At 45.6% G+C, this 26462-nt stretch overlaps 1 protein-coding gene and 1 long non-coding RNA gene across 3 annotated transcripts in view; one reads left to right on the forward strand and one right to left on the reverse strand.

The window, feature by feature from the left end:
• The window catches only part of MCM5 (minichromosome maintenance complex component 5), a 36790-nt gene extending 21565 nt beyond the window's left edge, over positions 1 to 15225 (reverse strand). Inside the window, exons 1-7 of one of the 2 annotated variants that reach the window (XM_033929442.1) lie at positions 14899 to 15068; positions 9203 to 9329; positions 8987 to 9115; positions 8249 to 8421; positions 6661 to 6816; positions 5293 to 5459; positions 3490 to 3661 (exon numbers count right to left, since the gene is read on the reverse strand). In XM_033929442.1, the coding sequence (XP_033785333.1) occupies positions 3490 to 3661; positions 5293 to 5459; positions 6661 to 6816; positions 8249 to 8421; positions 8987 to 9115; positions 9203 to 9329; positions 14899 to 15068 (1094 nt within the window). The other variant, XM_033929443.1, reaches the window with a different exon arrangement.
• LOC117353480 lies at positions 10261 to 11767 on the forward strand. Its single transcript, XR_004537953.1, has 2 exons — positions 10261 to 10345; positions 11453 to 11767. It is a non-coding gene; the product is annotated as an uncharacterized LOC117353480 (long non-coding RNA).
• Positions 15226 to 26462: the final 11237 nt, after the last annotated feature.

Below are 26462 nucleotides of genomic sequence, written 5' to 3' on the forward strand. Positions count from 1 at the left end.
GAGGGGGCTGTTGCTGCACCTGCGAAGAGGTGAGGGGGTTGCTTGGACTGCTGGAGCTGAAGGGAAAGGAGACAGTTGCTAGATCTAGTCTGGAGATTGGGAGGAAGGGAAAGGTGCTGAGCCCATATGGTAGGTGGAGTGGAGCTAGAGGGAAGGAAGAGAGGTGCCAGACCCACACCTGGGCACTGAAGGGAGGGGATAGATGTATTGGACCCACAGGAAGGGAGTTACCAGACCCACACCTAGGCCGCTGAAGGGAGGGGATAGAGGTGTTGGACCCATGGGAAGGGGGATAGAGGTGCAGGACCTGCAGGGAGGAAGGGAAAGGAAGGAAAGGAAAAGAGAAAAGCTGAACCAAGGGGATGAAGGAAAAGAGTGTGTGAAATATTGAACATAGCGGAGGGAGGAAGGGAAGAGAGAGTGTGATACATATATTGATGTAAGGGAGTAATAGAGGGGAGAAGCTGGACACAGAGATATATAAAAAGAGGGGAGATGGTGGGAATGGATGGGAGCATAGAAACAGTGAGAATGCTGCAAGGAGGTAATATATGGACACAGAGAAGTAATGCTAGACATGGAGGTGGTATATGGACACAGAGAGAAGATGGCTAGACATGGGGGATATAGAGGAGTGATAATGTACACAGGGAGGGGATCATAGAATGGGATATGATGAAGGCAGGGAGATGGGCACAGGGGAAATACTAGAAAGGGATGTATAGGAGCCAGAGAAGGGAGATGATGAACATGGGGAACAATACATACAGAGAGATAGAAGATGGACAGTGAGCAAAGAGAAAGAAGAAATATCAAAAGGTCAGGAGACCCTGGCAAGTGAGTTAAGAGAAGAAAAAAAGAAAACAGAGACCAGCGCCCAACATGATTTGAAGAATAAAATGACAAAAGGTAGAAAAAAATCATTTTATTTTCTATTTTGTGATTAGAGTATATCATATTTGAGATATGTATCCTGCTAGAGCTGGTGTTAGACATAACTGGGGACCGCAAAGCCCAGGCTGTGCTTCTTTAGCTTCCAGCTGGCTTAGGGCTCTCTCTGAATAAGGGGCAGTTGCCCTAGTTGCACTCCCCTAACACTTTTCCTGTCATGTATGACTGCGGTATTCTATTAGCATGATTTTTCTGTGTAGCATTCTATAATAATTTGGCTTATTCAATTTTCTCGATAGTGGAGGGGGGGGGAACAGTGGTTTTATTGATCCTTGATCCTTTATAAAATGACAATTGCACAGAATATTTTTTCTTTTTATACTTTAATAAAATTAATTCAATATAAAATCATAACTATTCGAGGCTTGTACAGATGGGATCAGATGGTTTGCAGGGATGGGACGGGGAACTGAGCTCATGGGGACAGGGTGGACTTGGGCACAAAATTTTTCCCCTTGTCATTCTCTATTACAAGGGATCATTTAAGAATAGCATTAAGATAGTGTCTCTCAGGGCTAGATACACTAAATTCAGCAATCCTCTAAGGATAGTCACTAAACCGGTTTTGACTGGTTTAGCGACAACTGGATTTGCCGACCCGATGCAGAAAACGGCTTACCATGTGGTTTTATGCAGGATTGCTCATTCTCTGATCTAGCCATGCAAATAAGGTCATTAATATTGAAATGCCACATAAACTAGAAGTGACTGATGCTCTAACATGGCTTTGTGATGCATAAAAAAAAAAAGTGATTGCTTTTAGTGATCTGAAAAAAGCAACTGGTCAAGACTAGTCACTTACCTGTCCTACCGATAGTTCGGCCCTGAAATTAATTTTATAACATACCATGCCTTTTTTTTTATTTTAAAATGGGCACAGATGCTGTGCATGTGTTACATATGCACAATATCCATCCCATTTAAAAAAAAAAAAAAAAACCCAGGCGAGCCAAACCACCTCTCCTTCCAACCACCCTGTCACATGATGACGGACACCCTTGTGCGAGTCAGGAGGGATGCCCATTCCCTTCTGCCTCAGCAATCTGCAGCAGCAAAAATTGGCAGGAGGGATGCCCACTCCTTCAAGCCAGGTGAACACCCCCACTCCCCCCCCCTTGGCAGTGAAAATAGCAGAAGAAATGCCCATTCCCTCCTGCAAATGGAGCCCACCCCAGAACAGGTACCTCCTCCCCCCGCCATCCCCTCCCCCTCCCATAAAAATGCAAGAGGAATGCCCACTTCCTCCTGCCATCGGATGCTCCTCCGAACCACCCCATACCTTAGGCCCCTCCCCATGCATCACATTATGCACCAGGGAAGGGAAAGCCCGTCATTTTGGTCTGTTGAGCCTCCCCTCCTGCTCTCAACTTCTGACAAAGGTATGGGGGAGGGTTCAGGGGGGGTTGGGGGAGCATCTGGTGGCAGGTGAAATTGGGCATCCCTCCTGCCTTTTTTTTTGGGGGGGAAGGGGCGCGCCTGGCGCAGGGGATCCTCCGTTGGCAGGAAGAAGTGGGCATCCCTCCTGCCATTTTTGCTGCTGCGAGTTGCTGAGGCAGGAGCAAGTGAGCATCCCTTCTGTCTCTCATGGGGGCAGCCATCATCGTCGGGTGGTTCATGGTCCCATGGTTGTCGGGGGGGGGGGGGGGGTCAATGGCTGTGATCGGGAGAAGGGGGTTGGCACATTTATTTTTTGTTTTATGGCGATATTTTGCATGGGTAACACACACACACACAATAACTGTGTCCCCAAAAAAACTTAGGAGGCTGCTTTGGGGCCTTCCCTGCCTCTTAGCTATTCGGGCTTCCCCTGCTGGCTCTACTAATGTGTGGGAGTCACTCTCACAACAATTCATTGGTGGTATTGAACAGGGATTACGACGAATCTCCGCTTATATCATTTGCATGCAAACTTGTTTGTGCATCAATCTCTCTTTTGGAATTGGCCAAAAATTGGACAGAAGCAAACCCACACAGTCTTACCGACCATGTTTATACATCTAGCCCTCAGTCTCTTCATATCTTATGTATGTTTTAATTGATGTAAACCGTTTTATTATTTTGTAAACGCTATAAAAAAAAAGTTTTTAATAAATAAAATAAATATTACAGGGCATGGACTGAAGTACAGACAGATCATTATCCAGAAGACACTACGTCCCTTTGCCTTTTTACTTGAATTCAATGAGCATGGAAATGTCATTCTTACATGACAGAGCCTTTCTGGAGTGAGGAGATGATCACATCATGGTGTTAATTTTTATGATATAGAATGCTTACGAGGGCGCTTTTGAAAAGTTTGGTAAATTCACATGAGATGGCGCCACAGTCCATTAAGTCATCGATGCTGTCAATTAGTATTTTGTAGTGTGACAAAATCTATTTTTCCTACGATACGAAACTGGAAACTCGTTGAATAAGTGTATAGCCTTCAATGGAGGCTACGTTGTTTAACTTGCTTTTTTACCAAACTTTTCAAACCACCCCCGTATATACAGAGCTGTGTCAAGGTAGGCAGCTCCCTAGCTGGCAGCCACTCACTTCTTCCTGGAACCCCCGAAAAGCAGGCAGGTGATGGCTTTTTTAATGTCACTGCTGCCATAGATAGATGGAGCAATGCTCTTGGCAAGGGTCTCATAAATGTTGGGCATGGCTGCAAGACGGCGGAACTCCTCTTCCTCCTGAGGGGTAACTGCACCCAGCACACTGCGGCCTACAAGAAGTCAAACACAAAACGCTCTTACATGACATGATTTCACAAACTAACTTTACAGGCACCCTCAATTTTCATCTTCCTATTATCTAATCTAATCTGGGATTTATGGGTCACACTATGCCTAAGTAGGTTCATAGTGACTTACAGTACAATTTTAAGGAGATATAATTTAGTACAGTATAAGGATGCTACAGAATAAAGATGCTACAGAAGATATATTACAATACAGATTGAGCGGTGGTACAAAACAGGAAGAGATAAACAAGCATTGTTGCAAGAGGGCTGCTGCAAGGTAGGTGGTGGTGGTGGTAACTTGTAGTCCAAGGTCATGTGGATGCCAGTGTGCATAGCATCATTGAGATAGCAAGGCATTTTGAAAGTTCAAAGGTCATTTTCTGTGTTAAATTGGTGTCAAAAAGATAAATCTTTCATTTTTTATTTTTTTTTTGGAACGTGAGGTAGTTCGGTTCAGATTCGATAGCTGTTGGAAGGTTGTTCCATGTCTTTGTTCCAATGTACGTAAACATATGTTGAAAATACATTTGTATTTTAGGCCTTTTGTTGTGGGATAGTTCATCAGCAATTTACTGAGATTTCTGGTCGAGGTGGACCATGAGGCAGTGAATAGATTTATAAGTGGCAAGGTGAAGTTTCTATGTAGGATGTGGAAGATTATGTAAGTTTTGTTTATTCAAGCAGTGATGGGTAGCCAATTTAACTGTTCGAGATATATGGAGATTTATTTTCAAAGTAAAAAAAAAAAGTGAACCTAATTGCTGCATTTTGGATTAGTTGCAGTTTACAGTAGTCAAGCTGCGACGGAATCAACATCTGTACTAGTACGGTGAAGTTGAGTCTCAGCTGTCTCATGGAGAAAAAGGGGGGGCTTCTCCCCCTAGAAGTTAGAGATCTGCGGTTTGAGAGATTGTATTGTACTGGACTCCACACTACTAACCAAACAGATCTCAATCTACTCAATAATAATCTAGTGCAATGGTCTCAAACTCACAGCCTGGGAGCCACATGCGGCCCACTAGGTACTATTTTGAGGCTCTTAGTATGTTTATCATAATCACAAAAGTAAAATAAAACAGTTTCTTGATCATGTCTCTTTAGCTATAAATGACAATATTATTATTAAGACTTAGACAAAAGGAAAGATTTATAAACTATAAAGAGTTTTACCTCATGCAAAATTGTCATTTCTTTAATAAGACATTAACTATTTTTTTTCCAAAGCCCTCCAAGTACCTACAAATCCAAAATGTGGCCCTGCAAAGGGTTTGAGTTTGAGACCACTGATCTACTGGATTTAGTTAGTCATCTGTAATGAGAAGGAGAAGGAAGATGTCATCCGCAGAGCCGTGGTTGGGATGGGAGGGAGGCTTTTGGTCAGGTCATGAAAAACAGAAACAGCAAAGTCTCACAGACACCCTAATAGTAAACACTCTAATTAGCCTAGCCACCTGTATCGTCAAACACTACAGAACTCAAAAGAGATTAAATACACACACACACAAATTTCTTGTTACATTTCAGCTGTCTCATGCTTATTTTGTCTTATGTACTCCAGCCTCACTCTATACACAATCAGAAGCTCCAGGAAATGTTAACTCAATACCCCTCACCTGCACCCTCTGTGTCCACCTGGATTCCCACAACACGGACATAGGCACTCCGAATGCCCACGCCAACACGGTCCCGCCCCTTGCTTGATGTCTTGCCCATCTTCTTGATAGAGTAGATGCCCATGATGGAAACTCTGTTCCCAGGAACTACTTTGTCACAGAGATATCTGCCAGAAAAGGAAGTGCAAAGTCAAGAGATTACACTATACATCTGTAACTATGGACAGGATTCCAGATAGATTATCTTAGGTAAGCCCTGCCCAGAAATGAGAAGCTCAAGGCGTTTGTATTTTTAGGAGCTTGGCAGTTTCATCCTCTGTGTGTTTAGCTCAGCTGGTATGGGGGCTGGGATCTGGAATAGTGAGATGCACTGGATATGGATTTCTAGCCTCTTTTTTCCCATCTTTGCATGTAGCACAGTCACTGCAACACTGGCCCTCAAATTGAGCCCATGCGCTAGTATTCTTTTCAGAACCCTGCAATCATAGATCCTAAATCCTGTCACCAAGTGTCACAGTTGCCTAATCACAGGACTCCCTCTTCCCCTGGGGACTCTGCAGCATCCATAAATGCCAGACAACCTGGGCTAGAGCAGTGCTTCTCAACACATCTAGACAGTCAGATTTTCAGGATTACCGCCAACGAATATACACGAGGTAAATCTGCCTATATTAGATACTTGTTGCATGTAAATCTCTCATGCATATTCTAAAACAATCTGACTTGTTGCAGCCTCTGATTAGACTAGACTTCCATCTCAGGTCTGTGGTTATCAGATATAGTGGAGGGTAAATGAAAACCCAAGTACACAGACAAGAGACAGGGAAATTGATTACAATGTCCCATCTGCTGCTCTTACTGAGCATGGGCCCTGATGCAGGTGTGCCAGCTCAATTATGGTGGACATCATTCAACCTGCAGCTAGTTCTCTTACATGTGGAAAGAACCCCAGCAGCAGCTTTGTGCGAGTGCTGTAGCATGTTCGCCACCTCACCAAGTGCAAACCTTCTTCTAGATTAAACAGCAGCTTTCAGGTGCCTCAACCATGGGGAATAAGGAGTAGATTGTATGCTGTCCACTCCTGCAGGAAGGGAGCTCCTTCTTTTATGAGTGCAAGTGTGTGTGTGGGGGGTGGGGGAGGGGATTGTGTTGTGGTTCCAGGAAATAAAAGCAATGCCCAACTGTCAAATAGCAACTCACTAGACTTCAACATGGCAGCAATTGTGCCAAGAAGGAAAGTGGCCAAGATAGCCAAGGGAACTAAGAGGCCTGCTCCAGCTCTCGCTTAAAAGCTGCCGTTTGAGAATCACAAGCACAAACGTTCACCGACGATACAGATGGAAAGCCAGGCTGCACGCCAGCTGGTACCTATCACAGTATAGCTGCATGTGGCGGGGTAACTCCCCATGTGGCACTGCATCCGGCGACTCCTGGAGCTTCAGCGTCTGGAAGTCCACACACTTGCACTTATCCGGGATGATGAAATAGGGATCCAGTGGACACTTGGGACGCCCCATCTGATCCCTGTGGAGTACAAGAACATAAATCTTGCTTAGAGACGGGAAATGCCCCACCCTCTGCACAGCAGCCAGTATTGTAAGCCAACCACAATGTGCTCTCCACAAACCTTGAAAACACAAATTGCACCAATTCAAATCCATCTAAGAGAGTTACTCTACCACCAAGATGCACAGGCCCTCTGCTACCAGTCACACAAGCAGCATAGCATGCGCTGGGGTTGTGCTGTAAGAGGACAATGGGACAAGGCATGAGGACTCCTCTGTTCTATCAAGAAGTTTAGCGGATTATACCAATGGTTGTACGATATGAGCTTCCCACACCTGCCTCCTCATCTACTAATAAAGATGTGAATTTGGGGGTTACAGGGCATCCGTGAGGGGAGAGAAACTTTTTAGGTTGAGAGGGTTAAAATGAATTACTGCGGCAACTTTAGGGTAAAGAAATTAACACATAATACACACTGCATTGGCAAGCCACAATACAAAGTGTGTGTGGGGGAGGCAAAATGTGATGAATACATTTGTTTCTATTTGGCTTGCATTGATTTTAATGCAAATTTCTTACTTCATGCTGCTTTTGTGCGATACACGTGGTAGGGAAGTAGGAAGGCGGGGAAAGTGATCCTTATACTCTTCAGAACTTGACTTACTAGGAGTCACCATTGTGCAATAAAGACCCTTTCCCAGTGCCAAGAGTCATATCCAGAGAATATGGCTACCGTCTGCTCTTTTCTTTTAAACCCATTTGTGCCCCTAGCAGCTTCTTACCACTCCTGTACAGGGCTCCTGCCTCCTGCACCTTTAAGCAGGAGTGGCACTAGTATGCCTTCAAACCATTTAAAGCCTTCTACTGCCTACCCTCAGAGGTGTAGCTCTCCCCCAAGCCCCTGTAGATGTCACCACGAGGTGTCTCAGTTTCCTGCTTTGAGATAAGATATGAAAGAGGTGATATTGTGAAGTATACGACAGCGATTGTTGACAGCAATATTGAAGTTCATGGATCCATTCCACCCAACATACATCCTGTCACTTCAACACACAAATATTTGTAGGGACCCTAGGGATTATAATCAAACAGCAGTTGTATCAACCAATATCAGCAGCAAAGATAAGTAGTAACACAATCATCATATGCTGGACTCCGGGGTGCTCCTTTCATACCCTGCATCAGAAATTCCATAGCAGCCAGAGTCTGGAAAAGCAATATCAATGCTCCTCCCCTTTTCCCCAGGCCCACTGCACTATTCAGATCTCTTTCCAGGGATAATAACCTCTTATCTGCATATCAAGTCACTAACCCTGCAAGTGTAACTGGCTAATACACAACCACCTTGGTAATTCAAAAGCCAACTTCAGAGCAGCAGCATTCACCATCAACATCATAGCAGGGGTGCCAGAAACACAATAAATCGTGTCAAGCATCCTACAGTACTCACGTGTTGCACTTGCGGGGCATGGCGTAGCCCTCTAGCCCCGGCCGCACAGGGATGTTGCTAATGATGTTACGACAGCCACGGCACTGAAGGGAGATCTTGATGGCTTTGGCCCTCACAGCTGTGGCAGCTATGATGATGCCTGGTATCTTCACCAGCCGAGACATCTGGTCAGACTAAAGCAGAAAAAACAAAACAAAAAAAAAAAGCAGCCGTGTATGAGAGGAATGTAAGGAAATACCTTTTTACAGAAAGGGTGGCCGAGGCATGGAATAGTCTCCCGGTGGACGTGGTGTAGACAAGTGTGAATTCAAGAAAGCATGGGGCAGGCACATAGAATTTCTTAGGCAGAGGAGGCAGACTGGAGGGGCCATTTGGCCTTTATCCGATGTCATGTTTCTTTATTTAGGGAAGGCCCTACCCCAGCAGATAGTTCTCTAGGCACATTGATGGACCTCAAATTTTATCTACCATCACATTCTAGCAACAAAAGCCTAAAAAAGTTCACAATGCTGCTATTCAGAAAGGTTAATTAAATCAGCAAGTGGCACCTGAACATTACCGTGTCAGGGCTTCATCTTCTGGCAGTGTACTCTACTAATCTGCACCTACTGGCACCAGATTCCAGCAGTGTCTCCTTCATTTAAAAATTAAGTTTCAGAAAGGGTAAAACTCCCTTCCCCTTTCCCACTCCTCTCCACTTGTCTGACAGCGTGGAGGGAGCAATCTCCGCTAACTCACCTTCAGGCTGCGGATGCTGGCTGGATTGGCACTTGACCTCAGCATGACCTGAATGTCCTGGAGGGTCTCCTCCCCTGCAGGGCGAGGCCGCGTCACCTCATCTGCCACTTCCTGCGCTGCTTCCTCCAGCTGTTGGTTAAGAAGTCATATGCCTTAAGTCACAACCCATACTAAACCCCAGCCATTGTCCCACCTCGAAGCATTCCCTTTGCTCACCAGCTGCAGGTGTTCAGCAGGCTGCTTGTACAGAATGTCCGCCAGATCCTCATCAAAGCTGGCCATGTCTTCCATCTCTACCTCAATCCAGAACTCACCCAGGTTATAGTGTCGCTTCAGCTCATCTCTGCGGGATGAAAGAGAGATACTGAGGACCAGCAGAGCAAAATGACCCAGCTCCTAAAACACCTACAGGTCAATATTCAGCCAACAGTAAGATTTATATATTTTTTTTTTAATGTCAAAGAAAAAAACAGTATGTTGTCTTTTTGTATTTGGATATTCAGTACTGAACCATATTCAGATACCAGCACTGTGAATGCTGGTGATATTCAGACCAATACTCAGAGAGCTACCCAGATAACATCAGTATTGTATAGTTATGAAGTAAAAGTAGCTTGTTACTGTACTTAACAATAAAAATTTCACTACTTATGACAAATGTTTTTCCAGTGCTTTGTTACAAAGTTTGGGATTTTTTTTTATTTTGAAAATCTTTATTGAAAAAGCACTAACCAGAGAACAATGATTGCAACTAGAGAATGACACGCGGACAAATTTTTACCCATCCCCGTTGGAACTCATTTTCCCATCCCAGCAAGCTCTTTTTCTGTCCCTGCCCTAATCCTGCAAGTTCTGTACTCATCTATACAAGCCTCAAACACTTTAAAATCATGTGTTCAAGGCTTGTGCAGTTAGGGCAGAGCTTACAGGAATGGGACAGGGATGGCGAAAAAACTTGTGGGGACGGGATGAGAAAATTTATCCCCGTGTCATTCTCTAATTACAACTTCTCTTCCAACAATAGCATGCCTTACATTAAAACGGTCCCAAACAAAAATATAAAGGCAAAACATTTCCCCCCTTTACTCCTCCCTCTCTGCAGCAGCACCGCTTCCAGTTCACTGCCAAGAGGGTGTTAATAACCACATGACTCAGCCTGTATAATGTGCCCCACCATGACAGGACTCTGGAAGTTGTAGTTCTACATGGTGCCAACTACTGTAATGAGTACAAAAAGAACTAAAATTCCCAGAGAACACTGCAAGCGCAGGTAATGGCAAGTGTCCGGGATGCACTAGAAGGAAGCGCCCAGAGCAGGCCTTTGATTCTTCCTCTCCAAGGTGTCTGAAGCTTCTAGAGGTAAAACAGGCATAGGGTGAGAGGGAAGTTGGGGAAGAAGGCACAGAGATGCTGACTTGAGCGCAAATATTTTTTTACCACGGGAGGAAGGCTTTTTACTACTCCCACGGAGCAATAAAAAGGACTTGCTCCTGTTTCCACAGTATACCGGGCAAAGTTTTTCATGTTCCTGCAGATTTTAGAACCTGTCTGCTTGTCATTCTCTAGCTCTGGTTGCAGTGAAAATCCATATCCCTAAGCTAAGTGAGAAGGCTTACATGAATAGCCACATCTTGAGGACCACCTTAAAAAGGGGAGGGTATGATGCAGTAGTTAAAGCTACAGCCTCAGCACCCTGAGGTTGTGTGTTCAAACCCACACTGCTCCTTGTGACCCTGGACAAGTCACTTAATCCCCTCATTGCCCCAGGTACAGTAGATGGAATATGAGCCCACCAGGACAGACAGGGGAAAATGCTTGAGTATCTGAATAAATTTATGTAAACTGTTCTGACCTCCCTGGGGAAAACGGTATAGAAAACTGAGCAAATAAATAAATAATTCCTAATGGAGGGGATCTGCAGATAGAGGGGGAAGAATATTTCAAGTAGACGGGCCTGTAAAGAAGAATTTTAAACAAATGTAATTTATCCTTGTATTCCTTATGTGTCTTCAAATAACTATAGATAAGATTGTATGTTTTTATTGTTTAAATGGTTGTTATTTGTCCCCCCAAAATTACTATTGTTAAACGTATTGAATTATTTGATATTGGGTTCAAATCAAAACCCTAATAAAACTTGAAACTTAGTGATGAGTGGACTCAAGATTTGCTAGTCATCATGGTCCAGGTAGGATTAGGTGAAAATCAATCAAGGAGCAAAGCAGTTGGATTGGACTGTAAGGGATGGCGAGACAAGCAAGATAATCTGGGGACTCAAATTGATAAGCTTTGTAAGTCAGCAGGAGAATTTTATATGTGATCCTCTATTTAACTGGAAGCCAAAGGTGAGATTCTAGAAGACTTGTGACTGTCATACATACCAGCTTTACAAAAAAGTCTGATGACTACATTTTGGAAAGTTTGTAGTCTTTTTATAATGTGATCTGGGTGCTCTGTGTGTTGCAGTACTCCAGTTTTGAAGAGGATTAGAGCCTGAAAGGTTTCATGGTTGAACAGGTGATGATGAGTGACAATCGACGACTGAGCGGAACTGGCAAAAGAAAAAAAACCCAAAAACAACAACTTGCCTTGTCAGGGCTGAACTCTGGGGAAGAAATGATAGTTGGGAGTCCAGGATTATCCCAAGGTATCAGAAACTGTCAACTGTATTGATCTTGCTGCTGAAAAGAGGAAGTGGGTCAAGAGGTTTTGAAAGGGTACCGAGGAAGTGGGTCAGGAGGTGACTATTTTTTCTTTATTTAGTAAAAGTCCTATTTTGTGCATAGGTGTCAGGAGTGATTCTTTTTACCACCCCACAGGAATGCAAAAAAGTCTTGCTCCTGCAATTAATGTACCTCCTTCCCTGCTGTTGGCACATCCTTCCTAGGAGAGCAAACCAATCCATACACAGGCTTGTTCAACGATGCTGTGGCCTTCCCTCTGTCAAGCCCCTCTTTATGATGTAACTTCCTGTCATTGTGAAAAGAGGAAGTTGCATCAAAAGGGATACCAGCAAGAATTTGCGGGAACCATTAAGAAAGCCGCTCAGCACTGAGCAGCAGCGCAAAATCGCGCTCCTGCTCGTGCTTCTTCTCAGCGGCGGAAGACGCTCACAGGCAGCCAGTTAACAACGGGGCAGGAACTTGGAAAGTTCATTCCCGCCCGCTGCACCTCCACTGACAGTCATCAGTAGAGGTACGAGCCTGAGGCTATGACAGGGAGTGCGGCAGGCTGCAGAACCTGGAAGGTAGGGAGGGTGCAGAGTCTGATGGGGGAGGGAAGAAAGGGGGCTGGGTGCAATGCCTGACAGGGGAGGGAGGGAAGGGTGCTGGGTGCAGTACTTGGCAGAAAGAGAACTGGGTGCAATGCCTGACAGGGGAGGGAGGGAAGAGTGCTGGGTGCAGTGCCTGGCAGAAAGGGAGCTGGGTGCAGAGCCTGACAGGGGAGGGAGGGAAGAGTGCTGGGTGCAGTGCCTGGCAGAAAGGGAGCTGGGTGCAGAGCCTGACAGGACAAGGCACTTGAATATTAAGCCGTCCGACTTATATTTGAGTTAACCATTTTTCCTCCTTTTTGGGGGGAAAAAGGGGGGTCTCTACTTATATTCAGGTCGACTTATATTCGAGTATATACAGTACTCGTAAAAAAAAAAAATCACTACCGGATTAGATTACAATGAAGGTAGTTATGGACAATACTGATCAAACAAAGATGACAATTTCAGGAGCCCTATGATCTTTGCATTCAGTCTGACACCCCCCCCCCCCCCAATCATTTTGAAATGTTGGTGCATGTGTATGATATCATAGGAGCCACCTTTCTTAATGTTTGGGGGTATTACACTGAATACAAAGTGTTCTGACAGAGCTTGTTCAACATTGGGAGTGCTCATCTACTACTACTACTTATCAGTGGCGTAGTGATGGTGAGCTCCACCCTCTTCCCCATCCCCCTGCCGCATGCCCCCCTTCCCCATACCTTTTTAACTTAGGTGCGAGCAGCCACCAACTTACTGCCTGCATCAGCTTCAGCGCTCGGACATCACTTCCTAGGCACGGGTCAGGGAAATGACATCAGAGAGAACACCGAAGCTGATGCAGGCAGCAAGTTGGTGGCGGCTCACGCCAAAGTTAAAAAAGGTGCAGGGGAAGGGAAGGGAAAAGGCACACGCACAGCACAGGGAGAAGTGGAAAGGGGCCAGAAAGGAGTGGGTGCTGGCACCCCCAACAAGATGGTATCTGAGGCGGACCCCCCCCCCCTCCTCGCTACGCCATTACTACTTATCATTTCTTTTGTGACGATTGACAGGTGCTGTACCATGCAACCACAAATCAACAAAATAATACAGAAATCCTTTGCAATCATGAGAAACCTAAGACAAGTGCGAAAATTCTTCGACAAAACTCAATTCCGGATCCTAGTTCAAGCCCTAATGCTGGGTCTACTAGACTATTGTAACATTCTCTATCTACCCTGCCCCGCGACCATGATTAAACAACTGCACACAATCCAGAACACAGCCCTGAGGCTCATCTACTCTCTGAGAAAACATGACCACATCACCGAGGCGTATCTCCACTCACACTGGCTACCAATTCAAGCAAGAATACAATTCAAGTTCTACTGTCTTCTATTTAAAACCATGAACGGAAACAGCCCAATATACCTAAACAACCGTCTATACCTAAACAACCGTCTAATCCGAACCACCTCAACCAGACAAAAGAGAACCCACGCTCCATTCACATACCCCCCAATCAGAGAAGTCAAATGGAAAAAACTGTACAATGGCCTCCTGGCCATACAAGCAGCGAGATTAGACCGCCAACTCTCTACTTTGCTGATAACGACCCCTGATTACAGAACATTTAGAAAAGAAATAAAAACCATACTATTTAAAAAATCCCTGATACCCAACAATCGAAACCAACCTAACGCCTCCCCACTCTCTAAAACAACCTAATGCCACAAGAACTACTTCATCCCTATGAACAAGTTGACTACTCCCTAACTATTCTATAATTCCTCTGGAAATGGCCAGATAGATCCTTTTTGTAATCCGCCTTGAACCGCAAGGTAACGGCGGAATAGAAATCACTAATGTAATGTAATGTACATGCAGTGCTGTACATTAAAATAGACAGTCCCTGCTCGAAAGAGCTTACAATCTAGTTATGAACTTGGCTCTTCTTATCTGATTGTATTCCTGGAGACACTGGACAGTTGTACTGTTTAGGGCACTGGTCTCAAACTCAAACCCTTTGCAGGGCCACATTTTGGATCTGTAGGTACTTGGAGGGCCTCAGAAAAAAATAGTTAATGTCTTATTAAAGAAACGACAATTTTGCATGAGGTAAACTCTTAATAGTTTATAAATCTTTCCTTTTGGCTAGGTCTTAATAATAATATTGTCATTTTTTAGCTAAAGAAACATATGATCAAGAAACTGTTTTATTTTACTTTTGTGATTATGATAAACATACCGAGACTCTCAAAATAGTACCTAGCGGGCCGCAATGTGGTCCCCGGGCTGTGAGTTTGAGACCTCTGGTTTAGGGCATCAGTACACGAAGTGAAACATCAATAGCAGCTGTTAGAGGGGGCGTTGAGGAATGCATTGCTTCCCAGCCTTTTCAAGCTTTGGCGTGTAGGAATCCCCTCTACCAGGTAACTTCTCCCTTCTACAGTCCCGGCCAGTATCACTCAGCCCCCCCCCCCCCCAAACCAGAGTGGGAAGAAAGTCCGTGGAAGCTCGGTGCCCTGGGGGAGGAAGCCCGGAGAGCCAGAGCACGCACAGACACGTCCTCTTCACTCCCCCCCACCCCCACCCCCACCCCCAAACCATTGCTTTTACTGATTCGAATACAATCGCATCTGCTCCGATCAGCGCTTTAACGCCTCAGTCGCAACCGTACCTGTATTTAAAAGTGAAGCCGGTACGGTCGGTGCCCTCCCGATACTGACGCAGGAACTCGCGGAAGCGCTTTTTCAACTGCGACTTCTTGACCTGCTGCCCATCGTCTACTGCCGGCTCCCCACCAAAGCTGTCGCTATAGAAGACACCGGGATCATCGAAACCGGACATAGCTGGACGCTCACCGCAGTCGAGGAGGAAGAAAATGACAACTAAACGCACTGAGGAAGGAGAACGGGAGCTACGCTGCGATTTCGCGGCAAAAATCAAAAGAGGACGGAAGGGAGCCGTCGGTGTTCTCCTCCCCCGCGCTTCTGATTGGTCGACTAGCTTCCGACACGCCTTCTCAGTGGGAGGCACCCTGTAAGTTTGGCGCGCTGGCTGGGGCAGGCTCTTTTCCGGATTGGTCATTAACAACAGTCGCGTGGATCGACTGGCGAATTGTCAAGCTCCTCCCCCTTCCCCATTTTGTTGGAAATGGCGCGAAGTAAATAGAATGGAAATGGAGGCTGAAGATCGCTCTTTCCTAGACACTGTTCTTTGTTACGTTTTCTATCGAATCTGAGGATTATGACGTAGTGTTGCTTCTAGGTAGAAGTATTTGGGGTTGCAACAAAGAGACAGGGAAAGAGGCAAATTGATATTGCTTTGCTATGTAATGAGCCCGTGAGCAGAATGAGAGTGGCATTAAAGTGCTGCTTGTGTTAGGCCACTACCCCAACAAATTCTGTTACACTAGACTAGGCTGATCGTGGGCATTTTATATTCTTGGCTAGGGTTGCCTTGCACTATAGTACAGTACATCTGTATATTGTAAACAACTGGCACTAGGGGCTGCTCAAGGCAACCTGCTGCATGAGGCGTCCTCTCTCTGACCCTTCCATTAGAGAATGACATGGTGGGAAAAATCTGTCCCCGTCACTGCCCCATCACTGGACCACCATCCCTTTCACCGCCCCATCCCTGCTGCCCCTTCACCGCCCCGTCCCCTTCACCACCCCGTTCCCGCAGCATCCACCCTTCCCTCTCGCCACCTCACCGCCCTTCAGCAGCCTAAGAATCTCCCTCCCCCTTACCTTCATGCCATAAAGAAACTTAAGGGAGGAAAGGTGCGCGGTCCCCTTCCCTCCCTCCCTCCCTCCCTCCAGCCAAATCTATCTCCCTCCCTCCCCCTTCGCAGCCTTTTAGAAAAGAAACTGATGCCAGCAAAGCCTGCCTGTGCTGCCCTGCAGTGGCGTGTGTGTGGGCGGAAGCTTCTCCTCTGACAATTGTTATCTTATAAACACAAATAAAACAGAGCAAGGTTCAACAAAACCCATCTCCCCTCCCTTTCACAAATATCCCCTTCACTATTGTGAAAACTGAACAAACCAAATTACTACAGAATGCTACATAGAAGAATCAAGCTAACAGAATACTTTAGTCACACATGGCAAGAATATTGTTAGGGGAGTGCAACTAGGGCATCTGCCCCCTGGTCAGAGAGAGAGCCCTAAGCCAGCTGGAAGCTAAAGAAGCTCAGCCTGGACTTTGCAGTCCCCAGTTATGTCTAATACCAGCTTTAGCAGGATACATATTTCAAATCTGAAATATTCTAATCGCAAACTATAAAATAAACATTTCTTTTCTTTTTGTTGTCTGGTAATTGTATTCTTCAAATTACATTGGTCTCAGGCTTTGGTTTTAGGTTCCTTCTGTCTTCATCGTGGCATGGCTGGTTTCTAAAGGTAAAATAGACGCAAGAGGAGCTGGGGAGAAGATGCCGAGTCTGACATAGACGCAATTTTTTTACCACAGGAGTAAGACTTTTCACCGCTCCCATGGGGCGGTAAAAGGTCTTGTCCCCATTCCTGCGGGGCGGTGAAATGTCTTTTCCCCATTCCTGCGGTAAACCAGTTGCAAATGTCTCCATTCCTGCGGATGTACTGCGGTGACCTGCGGTTTACCGCGGTAAACGGTCTCCGTTTCATTCTCTACCTTCCATCCACTGTCTGCCCTCTCTCTCTGCTCCTTCCATCCACTGTCTGTCCTCTCTCTCTCTGCTCCTTCTATCCACTGTCTGCCCTCTCTCTGCCCCTTCCATCCATTGTCCACCCTCTCTCTGCCCCCTCCATTCTCTGCCCCCTCTCTCTGCCCTTTCCATCCACAGTCTGCTCTCTCTCTTCCATATGGCATCTTCCCTCTCTCTATGACTCATAAACTGTCTATCAATCCTGTGCCCCTTCTCTCCTTTGTACATGATTCATTTCAGCTTCACCCCCTCTCTATTTTTCTCTCTGTCTCCACTCTCTTCTCCTTTCCTTCCTTCCCATTCCACCCCATAATCTGGCATCTCTATCTTCTTCCCTTCCCTCCCCACACAATCAGCTTCACCCCCTCTCCATTTTTCTCTCTTTCTCCACTCCTGGTATCCTCTGGTATCACTCTCTTCTTTTCTTTCCTTCCCATTCCACCCCATAATCGGGCATCTCTTTCTCCTCCCCTCCCACCATGTCCTGGCATCTCCTCTCCTTCTCTTCCATCTCTCCCTCCCCATCCATTATGTGGCATCTCTCCTTCCTTTCCCTTGGTCTGGCATCTCTGTCCCCTCCCCCATGCCCTGGCATCTCTCTCTCCTCCTCCATGGTCTGGTATCTCCTTTCTTTTCTTCCTTCCCCTCCCTTCCTCATTGTCTGGCATCTCTCTTTCCTCTCTCCCTTCCCTAGTCTTCCTTCTCCTTCCCTCCCTCCATCTCCCTCCCTAATAGGGTACAGCATTTCTCTCTCTCTCCCCTCGCCTTCCCTCTCTGTCACACACACACACCCCTCCTTTGGCAGTCAGCCTTCACAACTCACAGCTTTTGCTGGATTCGGGATTTCCTCTCTGCCAGGTGGGACCTGGCAGAAAGGAAGGCCCAATTCCAGCAGAACAGCAAATTGTGAACACTGCCACTGCTGGAAGAAGATCACAATGCTGGCCCTCAGAGCACCCCTATATGGGATGCACCCAGAATGGGCCACTCACCCACCCCTTGGTACGCCACTGTCCCAAAGTCTAATATCATACTTGCTGTCGGCCGGCCTTCCTGCTGGTTGGATCTCTCTGTCACTCCCCTTCCTAGCATCTAATCTTTTCACCTTCTTCCCCAATTGGCTTTTTTTTTTCTTCCCCCACCCCTGCCACATCTACCTTTAGATTTGTTAGTGACAGCAGTGATTCACAGAGCATCCCTGCTGACCATGGCGCTTCTCTCCACTGCGGCCCACCCTCTCTGACAACTTCTTGTTTCTGCTGGGGCGGGCCGCAGTGGAGAGAAGTGCCGGGGTCAGCAGGGCCGCTCTGTGGACATTGACATGATGATGTCACACATGCACATGATGTCATCGTGGCAACATCTGTGCATTTCCGGGTGCCCTCGAGCTGTTGCCGCCAGTTTAGTGTGCCACGGTTCGTAAAGTCTGCGAGACATTGTCACAGAAGAGAGAGGGGTGGGCAACCTCGGTCCTTGAAGGCCAGTAACGATTTCCCCAATGAATATGCATGAGATCTGTTTGAATACTCTGTATTCGCGGTGATTGGAGATGAACAGACCCGCGAATAACTTTTTCATAAGTTATTTGCGGTTTTCTATTTAAAAACTCTCGGGAATATGATGAAACTGTGAATAACTTCCCCAACAACTGGCCGTGCCAAAAAGTCCAGGGCTCTGGAGCAGGACCAAATGCGCACAGAACCCACCCACTCCCTCCTTTCTAGCTCCATGCTTGCACGCTGGGCTCGGTCTCGCCTGCCCATCCTTTCAGACGGCGGCGCGTGCTCCTAGCTTGAGCTCCGGCTCAGCTCCCTCCCCCCTCTCATTTCTGGCATTGCCTCTAGCCTGCGCAAACTGAGATGGACAATGAGGCGGCAGCGCCAAGCTCCGGGTCCTCTCCGCCTGCTTGCACCATGCCTGGCTTTTAGGAGAGTAGGAGCTGCTGCTGCATGAGAACCAGGTAAGTGGAAGGCTCCCCACCCGTTCCCTGTCCCCCAGTTCAGCTCTCTGTCTTTGTGCGCTTGGTAATTATTCCAGCCCTTTCCCTTGCGCTCTTTCTCTGCCTCATGCTGCCCCCGTACTCATGGATGATATCATTTGGGGGGAGGAGCCAGCATGCTAAAAACTGCAATAAGCAAAATCACGAGTGCAGAAACCACAAATATGGAGGGAGAAGTGTAGTGCATGTACTGTCAATAGATCTCATGCGTAATCATTGGGGAAATCCTGAAAACCTGACTGAGTTGCAGCCCTCAAGGACTCAAGTTGCCTACCCCTGAGTTACACCAATTGCTGCTGCCCATCCTGGGGTGAGAGTTGGTGCCATAAAGTTGTGTACAGAGCAACATCAAGTATGTTATTACGATAGGAGTATGATTAGGGATGCATTAAAATCTCACTATTGATTGCTTTCATTACATCTGTCATGTGTCCTCCACCTGGATAGTATGTTTTTCCAGAGGAAGTGGTAGAAATATCACCTTGACGTCACATCCCCACTGCTGTGCTGAAAATAAAGACAAACTGAAGTCGTAAAATGTAAAGCAAGTGAGAAAACAAAACAAACCCCCCCCCAAAAAAAAAAACAAAAACAAATGCAAGCAGTGTCTCACTTCCGGCTCACCACACAATTGTTTCCCACGTACTCTCCTTTATAAGACCCCCAGGGACCCCTGAAGAAAACTTTTTGTCGAAACGCGGACCGTGTTGGGTCCTGTATCCCTAGCGGACTAGATCCTTTAAGACTCTTATGTGGATGATTTATTTTTATGTGGATGGAATTGTTTTATGTGGATGATTTCAGTGTACCTTTGGAACTTTGACACTTTCAAATAAAGTCCATTTAGGAACATTGTCACTCCACAGAGTTGTTTTTTTTGTTTGTTTGTTTTCTCTGGATTTTCTTCTTTGTGGATATTTTGGGGTCAATTCCTTTTGTTTTAAGCAAGTGAGAAAAGCAGGTCGAGCAGAGTTCATGGCATTCTTTCCATCGGCATGTGTGTCAGTCTGTGTGTGCTTCACCTGGAGGAGAGAGGGGAAGGTTGACAGGAGCTGTTGTTTTGCAAAGGATAATAAAATGTAACCTGTCAGATTTCAAAAGATGGATTTTACAGTTTAACAAGATGGCGCCACTGCCCCACAGCTGTAGGTACTGGCAATATACATGACAAATATATTAGGCACAAGATAAAATGTATTCTTCTAAGGTTTCCGATCAAACAATATAAAAAAACAGCCACCTTAGATATTCTAATTATGAATCATTTAATGACCTCAGCAGTGCAGCTGTGTGTCAACTTTCATACACAGCTGCACTGTTGAGTTCATTAAATGATTCATAATTAGAATATCTAAGGTGGCTGTTTTTTAATATACATGACAACCATTAAGAAAGTTATATAGATTGAAAGAAAATGTTAAATCTGTGGGGCAAAATTTCAATTGCGTTATCCTTTTAAATGCGTAATTTACTTGGATCAGAATACTTATGTTTTTTATGAACCTTCCCAATTGCAGTTTTTCCTGGAAGGGAATGGAGTGACAATGCAGAGTTCCAATTGACTCCAATTTACTGGTCTGATTTAAAATGTAGACGAGCTACTAATTTGATTTCTGTTATTTTTTAATTCTTTAATTTCCATTCCAAATGGATGTGAATTGTTTCTCTCCCTAATGTGGACTACTCAGAAGTTTACATTTATTTAGCTTCAAACAATTTTTATTGATGCTAGCAACAACAAATACAACAGCATAGCACCCCATGGGTGCTCAATACCAACAAAGATGCATCATATACAATCACTAGTCTTTAAGCCCGTTACATTAACGGGTGCTAGAATAGATGTGTGTCTTTGTCTTTTTTTTTCTCTCTCTCCTTGGCTGCTTTCTGTCTGTCTTTCTGTCTCTCTCCCTCCTGCTGTCTGTCTTTCTTTCTGTCTCTCTTTTCTCCCCCTGTCCAGCAGCAGCCCTTCTCTCTTCGTTTTACCTCCCCCCTGTCCAGCAGCACCTCTTCCCTGCTCCCCCTGTCCAGAAGCAGCCCTTCTCCCTTCCTTTTACCTCCCCCCTGTCCAGCAGCACCCCTTCACTGCTCCCCCTGTTCAGCAGCAGCCCTTTTCCCTTCGTTTTCCCTTCCCCCTGCCCAGCAGCACCTGTTCCCTGATCCCCGTGTCCAGCAGTAGGCCTCCCTTCCTGTTACCTCCCCCCTGTCCAGCAGCACCTCTTCCCTGCTCCCCCTGTACAGCAGTAGGCCTCCCTTCCTGTTACATCCCCCTGCCCAGCAGCACCTCTTCCCTGCTCCCCCTGTCCAGCAGTAGGCCTTCCTTCCTGTTTCCTCCCCCCCTGCCCAGCAGCACCTCTTCCCTGCTCCCCCTGTACTGCAGCACCCCTTACCTGATTCCCCTGTCCAGCATCTGGCTATTTAAAAGATGAGGGCAGACAGAAGAGCAGCAGAGGGCCTTACAGTACTTCCTGGCTGTAGATAGGTCTGCCGCTGCCTGGAAGAGCTGAAGAGCAGGGTGGCCCGTGCTTAGAGGTTGCTCAGGTGTGTGGGAAGCTGTTTTACCCGCTAGTGTGTGTGAGAAGTAGCCGGGATCGTGTGCAATGTCTGACGTTCTTTCGCCGACCGTTTAGTTCTGTGCCAGAGGTATTTTTAAGTTTAAAGTTGCTGCCGCGGCTATTTCACAATCTCCGCCTGCGTCGGAAGACTTCTCGTGAGAGGAGCCACCACCGCGGCTTAGAACTTAAAAATAACTTTGCTCAGAACATCCTTGGGGTTCCGCGAGTGTGGTGCTGTTTTTTCTCCCAAGGTAATAGAACCCTAAGCACACATGCGCACTTTTGCCACCACAGACATACGGATCACGGAACACGCAGATAGGAGTGCGTATGCGCGCTTAGGGTTTTATTATAGTAGATAGAACAAGCATAGACGGATTTAGAATAACAGCAACCAAACTCCCCCCCTCCCTAATCTACGTAGGGCAAGCGAGACCAGCGGGGGGTGGAAAGACACTCCGAGGCCCTGAACTCTGATGAGCCCCGAAGATGTCACACCAGTAGCATACTAAGGGGGGGGGAAATCCGCCCCGGGTGCAAACCCTGAGAGGGTGCTCCCGGCCTTGCTGTTCAGTCCCCCCCCACCCCCGAAGGACCGCTCGCCTCCCTGGCCTCCCTGCACCACCTATGAAGCAGACCGCAGCGGGATCGCGATGTCAGCGATCCCTTAGCTGCTTCCTGCGCCGCGGTCCCGCCCCTCCTCTGACGTCAGAGGAGGGGCAGGACCGCGGCGGAGGAAGCAGCTCCGAAGCAGCACAGGGATCACTGACATCTCGATCTCGCTGCGGGCTGCTTCATAGGTGGTGCAGGGATGCCAGGGGGCAAGTGGTCCTTCGGGGTGGGGCAGGCAGGCAGGCAGGCAGGCCTTCAAGGGGAAGGGGGGTGGGTGACAGACAGGCAGGCAGGCCTTCAAGGGGGGACAGGCAGGCCTTCAAAGGGGGGACAGGCCTTCAAGGGGGGGGGACAGGCAGGCAGGCTTTCAAGGGAGGGACAGGCCTTCAAGGGGGGTGCAGGCCTTCGGGGGGGGGGAGTGCAGGCCTTCAGGGGTGGGATGCAGACCTTTAAGGGGGGACAGGCCTTAAGGGAGGGGGGCCCTGGTGTAGAAATACACGGAGGGAATGGGGGGGGTTCAAAGAGACGCACATATGCCGGACTTTGGGTGGGAAAAAATATTGGGTCTGAAAATAGAGAAGAGGGAGAGAGATGATGGACCATGGTTTTTAGAGAGGGAAGGAACAGAAAGGGAGAGAAGTTGGACACAAGGGATGGAGTGGAGGGGGGATAGAGATACTGGATAGGAGGGTAGTTGGGAAAAGAAAGGGAGAGATGGTGGACCCTGGGATGGTGGGGAAGGAGGGAGAGATGCTGGATAAAGGGGTAGTTAAGAAAAGAAGGATCTGTGAAGGGAGACGAAAAAAGGATAGATGCCAGACCTCCTGTGGAGGGAAGGGAAACAGGGAGGACAGAGATGGCAGATGGATGGTTAGCATGCAGAAAGAAGGAAGAAGGAGACCCTGGCAAGCAAGTTATCAAAAGACAACCAGAGCCTTGGACCAACAAGATTTGAAAAATAACCAGACAACAAAAGGTAGAAAAACTAATTTTATTTTCTGTTTTGTGATTACAATATGTCAGATTTCAAATGTGTATCCTGCCAGAGCTGGTGTTAGACCGCAAACGTGAGCTAGGATTTAACAGAGAGGAAAAGTCCTTTTTGTTTCTTTATTTTATTTACACCACAGCGCCAGTGTGGTTAGAAGAAGCCAAAGGGGGGTGAAAAAGCTATAAAATAAACCCACCAGGATGTTTGAAAAAAAAAAAAAACCAAAAAAAAACCAAACACCCAATTGGGCAGGAAAGTTGAATCAAAAAACCACTTCAATAGGCTGAATCGAATCGAAATTTTTTTTTTTTTCTTGAATCGGGCAGCACTAGTTTGCGCTACTGTCTTAGACTTTAGGACCTGGGATTGGAGAGAGATGGCATCCTCAGTACTTTATAATGCAAGTGAAACGAGGATTTGGTCAGACTTTTGAAGGGTCTGCAGAAGAAAAATATTGTATAGGCCGGGGACATGAGACAGCAGGAAACGGAAACTTTTCTTCCTTCTATTTTTGTGAATGGCAAGGTTGAGGATGTCAGAGAGTTCAGTTAAAATATGTGCTTTATAAGAAAATATAATAATGTGTTTTATAAAGTTTATAAGCATTGCTGGCCTACCCGGTGAGGTGTTCCTAATGGTGGTGGTGGTGGCGGCAGCGTGTCAATGTGTTGAGAGGAAGAGGTGGTCTGGAAAATTCTGCTGAGCAAACTCCGGGCCCATTTCCACCCCCCAGTTAGTCCACTCCACTCAACTGGTTCACACTCTGAGTGGGTCTTTGGATGTTGTGCCTGGGTAGTTGTTTTGGGATCTCTTCCAGTGGTTTGTCAGTATCTCCTTGTGGTCCAAGGAAAGAAACTTTGTTAACCTTAGCATTGACCTTCAGAATATGTTTGTAACAGCGCTGCTTGTGTGGCATTAGGCTATGTAGTGATCGAAAGAAAAAAAACATTTTGCACATTTTTGCACTATATGGTGGGTGTATGAGGAGATTCACATTTCCTGCACAGCTAAGTCCTTGTGAAGTTACCTTATTCTTTCAGTATTTGACATCTAGCAAGGTCTCTGTTTGGAAGGAAAGATCTAAGCTTAAAAATGAAGTGGCCTGAAATTATGATAAAAGCAGATAGCATTTTAAGAAAGGTTTGGACAAATTTCTGGAGGAAAAGTCCATAGTCTGTTATTAAGACATGGGGGAAATGTCTGCTTGCCCTGGATCGGTAACATGGAATGTTGCTACTCTTTGGATTTTGACCAGCTACTAGTGACCTGGATTGGTTACCATGAGAATGGGCTACTGGGCATGATGGACCATTGGTCTGACCCAGTTAGGCTATTCTTATGTTATGTTCTCATCTGTAGGGGCCTTTGTTTTCACTTCTTATTTTAATGTATTTTTTTTCTGGGAACTTATCAGTGTTTTTTAGAATGGGAACAAAAATGGAAGAGAATTAATGTGTGTGGAATGGGGGGGGGTTTACTAATTTCTTCAGCTAAATAATTAAATCCACTTCAACCAGACATAGGAGAACTCATGCACCATTCACACACCCTCCAACCACAATCGTCAAAAGAAAAAAAACTGTTCGACAACCTCCTAACACTCGACCCCCAACTCTACAACCTATTGACCTCGACCACAAACTACAAAACCTTCAAAAAAGAAATAAAAACCCTTCTATTCAAAAAACACATAAAACCAAACTAACACAATCAGAACTGTCCCAAGCATCACCTGCAACTACTCCTTATGTACTTCTGATGTCATGACAATTCAGACATAATTTATGTTATGTTTGGATTAATGGTTACATATATGAGGTTCAATAAAAGAAAATTTTCAGTGCTTGTTTCTATTATGACCATTTATTTTTCATGGTTATTACAAAAAATATTTTTTTACATGGGGGGGTGTCAAAAAATGATGGGCCCCGGGTGCCACATACCCTAGGTACGCCACTGTGTCACACCATATCCTCCCCCCACCGAACCCCACAGATCATAACCGTGACGAAGTGCCAGAAGTTTACATTTATTTAAAATTTGAATGAATATTTTATTTCCTTTTAAATTGTAAATTGGGAAAACTTTTGTTTGATCAATAAGTTTATATTGTTGAGATAATGATAAATAAATAAAAGAAAGTTATATAGTTCAGTCACTAGTAAAATTTGCCCCAAAAAAAGTGTAAATTAAATATATATTTGAATCCCTATAAGACAGCTCATGTGAGAGAAGGGTGTAGAAATACTGGATTGAGAGAGAAACAGAGGGAGGAGGCCATTTGAAAGGAAATGTTCCCTAACTGCAGGCGCTATATTTCAGTTTATCAAAGTTTTGAGGTTATAGTAGCTGGAACTGACATGCAATATACCTGAATTCAAGCAAGCTTGGGATAAGTACTGTACATTGGATCTCTAAGGGAGGGGAAGGGATATAGATGGCATGGATAGGCCGTATGATCCTTATCTGCCTTAATTTTCTGTTTCTTTTTTTGGGGGGAGAGGAGTTTATTTCTATGGAACCCCCAGTACAGTGTGGTCTATTTTCAAACCTGGTCTTTCTTGTCCCTGCTACCCCCACTGCCAAATTTGGACCCATTCATTAAATTTTCAGGCAATGACTCTACCTTTACATAGACAGAGATCCTCAACACCTCATGCATAATTTCTTTCTTGCTGACTATCCCTTCTCTAAAAATAATAGGTACCAGAAGATCTACAGTTTTTTCAGTCATAGCACCCCAGCTTTGGAACAACTTACCAATCTATCTACGTGGCAAAACCTCATTAGAAAAATCTAAAAGCACATTAAAATGCTACCTGTACAAAGATGCATTTGAGTCATAGATAGGATAATTCATCTATCATTAATCTCAGGCTCAAATACCTAATTTTAACCAGACCTTATGTATTGGTCACAACCTCCCTTATCCTCTTTTTATGCTTAGCTATTTTTATAAAATATTCTTCATCACCCTCCTGATGTTGTTTTGTCCTTAAATGTACTTTTACTTTCCTCAAAGATTGTAATTCACCCCTCTTCCCTTTTGTATCGCTAATTACTTGTGTACATACATTGTATGTTTATGTGTATAAATTGTTTTATTTTTGTCTCCTAATTTTAAATTGTCATATGCATTGAAGTATTTGATATTGTGTGTACAACAAACTTTTAATAAACTTGAAACTTGAGACATTGGCCGCATCGTTCTGGGCTCCCTCCTCTCTTCCAGAGAATGGGAGCTCTCGCATTAAGCTCAGGCAAAGCTGGTCAGTGCTTTAGATGGGCCCTTTACAACAGCTCTTTAGAGAACAAGGTGCTTGAGGAACAGCACCTGAAGGATTTTCTAGATCATCCCTTAAACCCTCTCCCCAAAGAGAATTCCACTGGAGACCGA

This window comes from Geotrypetes seraphini, chromosome 2, assembly GCF_902459505.1.
Source record: "Geotrypetes seraphini chromosome 2, aGeoSer1.1, whole genome shotgun sequence".
NCBI classification, from domain to species: Eukaryota; Metazoa; Chordata; class Amphibia; order Gymnophiona; family Dermophiidae; genus Geotrypetes; species Geotrypetes seraphini.